This window comes from Acanthisitta chloris, unplaced genomic scaffold (genome assembly GCF_000695815.1).
Source record: "Acanthisitta chloris isolate BGI_N310 unplaced genomic scaffold, ASM69581v1 scaffold24113, whole genome shotgun sequence".
NCBI classification, from domain to species: domain Eukaryota; kingdom Metazoa; phylum Chordata; class Aves; order Passeriformes; family Acanthisittidae; genus Acanthisitta; species Acanthisitta chloris.
In genome coordinates this window covers 6180-13617 of record NW_008664587.1, presented here as the reverse complement: position 1 = coordinate 13617, position 7438 = coordinate 6180, and the positions used below count along the sequence as shown (strand labels likewise).

The 7438-nt window shown below is 37.2% G+C and overlaps 1 protein-coding gene across 1 annotated transcript; it reads right to left on the bottom strand.

The window, feature by feature from the left end:
- Positions 1-731: 731 nt before the first annotated feature.
- KBTBD3 (kelch repeat and BTB (POZ) domain containing 3) lies at positions 732-5756 on the bottom strand. Its single transcript, XM_009071431.1, has 3 exons — positions 5507-5756; positions 1917-2775; positions 732-1702 (listed from the first exon to the last, which is right to left on the bottom strand). The coding sequence occupies exons 1-3, from the start codon at positions 5728-5730 to the stop codon at positions 962-964; spliced, it is 1824 nt and encodes a 607-aa protein (XP_009069679.1). The 5' UTR covers positions 5731-5756; the 3' UTR covers positions 732-961.
- Positions 5757-7438: the final 1682 nt, after the last annotated feature.

Here is a 7438-nt window from a genome sequence, read left to right as displayed (position 1 = left end):
TTTTTTCACCTCAGGAATACTATTTACTTTGACTTTTAACATGGGGGTGTTTTTTTGTAACTTTGTATTTGATGGATGACAAGATACAAACTTTTCCCATAGTTACCCCAAGCAACAACTAAAATATGTTACAGCTTGCTGCTGTAAGCAGCCCAGTGACTGCTTAGTAGGTAGCACTGGAGACTTCAGAGATGGAAGACTTCTGTTACAAAACATCCTGAAGTGTTTTTTTTTCTTTAGTTAACAGCATGACTGAAGCAAAAATATCACATGAATCATCCATCCTGTAAAATCTTACCCACCCTGCAGTATGTTATCAACACTTATCTTGCCACAGGTAATGGGATGGAAACAGAAAATAAAGCTACTACTAAGGCACAGGGATGGAGAAAAAGTGGTAAAACTGAAGAGCTAAAGTAGGATGATAGGAATCATCAGTCTCTTCAAGTTAGATACCTGGTTTTAATGCTGTGAAGGTCACTTTGGCTCTTGCCCTTGCTAAGGTCATTCTGATAAGATAAAACTGACAGTGAATTCCTCTTACAGGTTTATGAATATACAAAATCTAAATAAACCAACACTAATTAGATTTCTTTTAAACTTCAGTTACATAGGGAAAACAGTGTCACAGTCAGTTTTCTCACTCAGCAATTTGTCTACTGGGACAACTGTGACTATTACAGAAATAATGGCACGTATTACACAATTAATTTCTCATGACTATTCTTTTTTGAAAAGTAATATAATTACAAAGAAGACTTGTATATAAAATTAAATAATGCTTTCTGTATAATGACTACCATGAATGACATTTTAATGGACTCTTCCAAAAGCAATTCTACAGCATACAATTTAAACTGAAGATTTAAACAAAGAAGTACATATTTCTCCATCTGTAAATTAATACTTAAAAATCTGTTCTAAAACTTGTGCATTTAAATATTCTTCTGACTCAGGAGTTTCAAAATTCTCCCGAGCAAATTGTCAGTACAGGTGACCAGGGGTCCCTGTATTTATTGAACTGAATGACCTGACAATAAAACTCAGTTAAGGCTCTTGGCATTGGTGAAACTTCTTCCCATTCAGACCTACTACTATGGTAGACTTGAACTTCATCTGTGATTTCTTCTGGAGCATAATCACCACCCAGTATATAAATTTTGTCTTCTGTCCCAACTGCCCCTGCATTAAAGCCAGCACATTCAAAAGATCCTTCCCCTTTCCAAACACAGGTTTCTGGGCAAAAACTGTAGACCTTGTAGGTGGAGAGATCACATATATACAATGTACAATTAACTGGAACAGCTTTGATTAGAGTTGCATGGAAAAACTGCCCAAATTCTGCTACAAGCTCAGACCACTGATCAGTCATAGCGTTATACTTAAAGAAACAGTCAAGAGATGGATTAAAGGCATCAGTAATCTCTACTTCTGAGCCAAGGACGTAAATTATATTCTGACATGCACTTGCTTCTGGATAGTATATACCTCTTGGTAATTGGCTTACAGATTTCCAGTCTTTGGAAAGAGGATTATAGGATTCTACATCCAAAAGACTTCGGGTTTCTTGAGCTCCTCTGGTCTTTCCACCTATTACAAAGAGCTGATTTAAGGTTACAACAGATGTGTGCATTGTCCTTGGTCTTTTCATAGCTGACACTATGGAAAATTCATTGCGGACGGGACAGTAGCACCAAATTGGCTTACAGATTTCCAGTCTTTGGAAAGAGGATTATAGGATTCTACATCCAAAAGACTTCGGGTTTCTTGAGCTCCTCTGGTCTTTCCACCTATTACAAAGAGCTGATTTAAGGTTACAACAGATGTGTGCATTGTCCTTGGTCTTTTCATAGCTGACACTATGGAAAATTCATTGCGGACGGGACAGTAGCACCAGGTTTGGTCAGTCATGAAACGGTAGCAATATGAAGCCTGACAGTCCTGTAACAATTCCCCTTGCATCCTCCAGTTATAAATATTTTTTCTCCATAGCTAGATAAACTGGACCCTGGCAGGTCAACCATGTGCGTATGTGGTAGTTCTTTCCATGTATCTGTTTTGATGTTGTAGCAGAATGTATGTCTGTTTTCTCCATCTTCATCAGTTTTATGAACAAATATATATTTTTCTGTTGTTGAAGGACGTGCATCTGGAAACAGTCCACTAAAGTTTTGCACACTTTGAACTGCATCGTTGATTATTACTGAGCAATTAGCACTCTTAATTAAGTGTTCTTCAGAATGCAGAAAGTCCTGCAAAGTCTTTTCAGGTAACTGGTGTAGTCTCACTTTTTTAATCAAATTAGGCAGGTATTTCTGCCGTGTTTCTAAGTTGTGTTTGGTCCATTGAAGGACAGCTTTCAACACTGATTCTTCCTCAGGAACATTGAGTTCATCAGCCTCGAGACATTTTTGTAGTATCTCAAAATTCATCTCCAAAAAATCACTTGATCTGAGCAGCAATGAAAAGTGGTGCTGTACAAAATCTAGTGCATGATCAAATAAGCGGACGGACCCATAGCTTTCTGAGAGAGAAAGCAACTGTAAGCAATTCACAAGATCAATACTTTTTATTAGAAAGTCACTGCAAGCTTTGGAAAGGAGTGAAACTTGAAGAAATGAAGATAGTTGAAAGAGCATTTCCACATTATCATTTGTTATCTCTGTTTTTCCTGTGTAAGCGTAATCAAGAAAAGCTTTCACTGCCTTGGGTGATAGATTACTAATAGTAACATTGCCATCATCTCGTTCTTTCATATTAACTTCAAACATGGCTCTGTGAATAAAATATAAAGATATACACACAAATTAAAGATTTAGCAAACAGCAGAGGACACTGATGTGAGAGGAAGAAGACAGTTGGGACATATAATAAGGTGGGCTGGTCTAAAATACATCTGAAATATGGAAGGTCTTATAAGAAAGAACAATGCATTTACTTGCTATATTTGAAGAAAAAAAAGGAGTGGTGATAAGAAGACATTCAAAGTGATGGCTTAAAAAACTGATAGCAGCACCTGTGTTTTGTATATGGATTTTCACAGACAGCAATGAGGTCAATGTCAGAGAAAATGTGAAATGGTTCAGGACAGCATCAGTTTCAACACCTCAGGAAAGAAAGGCTGATTTTTAAAAAATATGTAGAAGAAAAGCCCCATGATTTAGGTCATGCACTGTGGAGGAATACATAGTTAAGTGGAAAAAAAGCCTTCCAAATTGCAGGCTGAGCAAATGGCAGGATGGATGATGGCTGCATTCCTCAGAAGTAAAAGTAGGTGAGGGAACTTAATTCTTGCTTTAGAGTTGACAGAGAGATGTATTAGTATAGGCCAATGCCAGAAAAAAATGAGGCTGACATATGATTGCATGACACAATGAAATTGCAGAAAGTAGACTGTGACTGAACACAAAGATGATGCTTGAAATTGTGGAATGAACTATTGACCAGTAGATTTGTGGAAATTTTATTACAATTCTAACTACTTTATTATAAATATGTAGTAACATTTAACTATTTCACACAGTTTAACATGGCAGGATAATACAATTAAAGTTTTTCAAGCCAGTAAGTGCTGGCAACAGAGTAGTGCTGTGACATCCCTTGCCCTACCCTCCCAGAGCCTAAGCATCAGGCTGGGACAACAATCTGAATTTGCTTCTGAATTTGACAGTGGAGGAAGACTTAGGTAAATCATCAAATGCTAAGTATAGAATCTGGATTATTAATATATCATAGATCACATTTTAAAAAGTATTATATCATCATTCAATTATACAATTAAAATCTGTATATAGTATGAGACTTTTAAAATCCCATCCTTTTCTGAAGCCAAAGAGGTAAAAAAACCAAAACTGTGCACAGCATACTTTTTGGGAAGTGAACATCCAGTAAAGCAGGAACTTGCCTGACTTCCTGAATGAGAGCCTAAAATTACAGTAAGACACTTCTATCCCAAAGACCTCTTTGCATACTAAATGATGACCCTTAGAATCCTTACCTCTTTAACCCAAGAGCTGTGATAGAAATACAGAGTGAAAAACCAACTGAACAACACCAGTAGTAGGAGAGCAATCTAGGCAAAGGCTTTAACTCTGAAAGCTAACAAGTATGGATCAAAATGTTGCTGAATCTTCAATTTATACAATGAAACTAAGAGAAGTCCAAGGACCAAGAAAGATAAAAGGTTTTCCATTTTAAAATGTGGACTTAGGTACTTTTTATTCCTTGAAGCTAAAAAATGAGCCTTGCATTCCAGGACAATTTATGAATTTGATAGCTGCTGTTATCAACTATTAGAAGCAGGGAGAGACCTTTCCTGGCAAATTTTAATCTGAAAACCCTGTAGGTAATGAAAAGGACCCATATGTTATATGGACCCATATGTGCTTAACTTCAGTTCTAGAAATTACTGGAGGCTATTTCATCCTAATATTTCTTTCTACCAGAGCATCTCAGTGCTGTCAAGCAGTAAAGACATAAAAGCAAGTAGTTCTGTGTGTCAGAGAAAAAAAAACAAATCTGCTGCTACAGTGGAGAAATAGCTTATTTCATCTATACTTCTTGGGTTTTTTTCGGTAATTCTGAGAATACATCTAAGCCTTTATCTTCTGTCATATATAGCAGACTGCCAGAGACCATGGGATACTCCAGGCCATTTGAAAATAACACCTGTCACCTATGTAGGGGCAACCAAGTCAAGGTCATTAACCCATTTCCAGGAGCCCTTTTTTTTTTTCATTGTTAGAGAGTCTTAGCTTTGAGTGTATTTGGAAACAGACTTTCAGTGTGGAATTAAAAGTTTGAGCCCTACTACTAAAAAGGTTAGCAAGGTTCTTCATAAATTAATATCCTGCATGTGACTGATCTGGCTGTCCCTTAAGAATACATGGCTTTAAGCACCAGAAGGAAGATCACAGATCCATTCTATGCTTAAAGGCTGAAGTCTATTGTTTAGAAAAACTGTATCTGTTTAAATACCTTGAAGGCAATCTCCACTATACTGACCACTCATCTTAGACAAATAAAATCCAGTCTCATTCCAAAACCATGCACAATTTATCCAAAATTGATCAATGCAAGATGTATTTGTAATCAACCTGTTATGTTTCACAACATAAATGTGTCAAAATACATAAACTGTCATATACAAAGCCAAACAATACCCTTGCAGACCTTCAAGCACAGATACAGGCAACAGGTACCTCAGATACACAACTTGTGTCAGTTCTACCTCGCAGCAGAACCACACACTTACAGTTTGAAACTTGTATTTCAGAGTATTGACTCCTGTCTGAATCTCAAAATCGTGGAGTCCTCATGGTACTTTGGAAATACAATAGATATATTTGTCGTATCTTTAAAATGATGCTTTACTCAAAACTCTGCAGACATATGTAAGTTGTGATAATTTATTTTTTAATTTTTACTTTGGTCATTCTATTCCTTCCCTCCCTCCCAGAGAACCTGAAATCTATTTTCTGCAAACTGATGCTAAAATTAGGTTTACCTGAAAAAATCACTGCATGCTGCCAGTACACAACGATGACAGGGAATTATTTCATCTTTCACAATAATTTTAAAGTCAAAAAATATATTTTGTTCTCTGAACTTTTGTAGTACTTTTAGAATTTGTTGTCCATGACCTTCAGCCACTAAGGAACTGATTTTATTTTCAGGAACAGAAATTCCATTGCAAATAGGTCTGCTAATGTAATCCCGTTGATTGGCCATGTTTTCTTCAATCTACTCCTGAAACTCAAACAGAAAAATAAGTAATTGATTCTACAGTCTTATTATTAAAAAAAAACCCCAACACCACAAAACCTGATCAAAAAAAACCACCAACCCCCCCCCCAACAAAATCAAAATACCATAAAAGGAACCAAAACAAAATGTCCAGCATTGAATTTAGTTTGTAAATCCGATGCACGGTTAGGAATTTGTGTTCTAAGTGGCTTTTACACTGAATTTGATACTTCTACTTTGCAAAGTATATCCACACAGCATATTTTGAAAAGCAAAATATCTGACATATATCAAAGAACAACTCTACAAATAATACCCACCTGTAGGATTTTTTTCAATAATGTCCACAGGAAGCACACCAAGGAGTGTGTTAAAACTTTTAATGGTCATTTAAGAGAAAGGCTAGTCCTAGGCTTACCTTCAAAACCCCCCAAACTCTTACAATTTAATGTAAAATAAAGATGGAAAAAGAAAACTTTGTGACATATTTTTAGATTCCCAAAGGCTCATCTGTATACTACAAATGCTAAATTCCAAACAGACCAATGGTCTCTCTACAGCTTGCAGTGGAAGGGAGAAACAGGCTACTAGATTGCTTCCTCGGAGGATTCCCATGAGGCACTCTGGACTGGAATAACAAACAAACAAACACCAACAGCCTGGCCAAATCACAGGATTGCTGGGGCTTACCAAACAGGGGCATTTCATGACAGTACCTCTGAGTGTTCAGTCAATTGAAACTGATTTTGCCTTGTACCTCTAGTCTTGCTAGGAAGCTTTGCCCACTGTGAGCTTCATTTACAGTGGTGTAAATTAATTGGTTTCAGAACTCGTTTAAATTTAAGACAGTGCAATCTCCCTTCCAGCAGCCAAGTGCTTCCTGATGAAAATCCCTATACTGGAGTGCATTTTTTTTCTGTGGTACATTGCCTTTTACTATTTTTTACAATGAAAAGATTTTACTCCACTTTGTCAACATAAAGAAGCTTTAAACATGAGTGTATTTTATTTACACCTAGTTAAAGAGCTATTTATACGTTGCAGATGCATAAACTGCCCTTACTGCCAATCTGAGTCAAGCTTGCCTATTTTAAAGCTTTAGGAAACATTCCAAGGTTTTTTATTGGAGACCTTTGCTTCCACAATTCCAATTAAATTAGCAACAGATAATGTCCCACCTGAGTTGATAAGGGGAGAAAAAATTCCAAGCCAAACCCAGAAACCAGGAAAATACTGGTTTTGGTTTTGAATTTCATGAGAAGAGTTATCTGATAACATGATACATTCAGAGCAAACTAAACCATCAGGCAGTCTTCTTCATGGGAGGGACTTTCACAGCAGACTGATCTATACTTTAGCTAGTCAGGTAGCTCCAATCACAAATAGACCTCCATGTCTCCTGGAATAGAAGAGATCCAGTGATCTTGCTCCCAGCACTGGCACCCCTGGAGCAGGCATCTTCTCCTTCCCATTAACATGATACATTCAGAGCAAACTAAACCATCAGGCAGTCTTCTTCATGGGAGGGACTTTCACAGCAGACTGATCTATACTTTAGCTAGTCAGGTAGCTCCAATCACAAATAGACCTCCATGTCTCCTGGAATAGAAGAGATCCAGTGATCTTGCTCCCAGCACTGGCACCCCTGGAGCAGGCATCTTCTCCTTCCCATGGCCAGACAATGTATTCACTC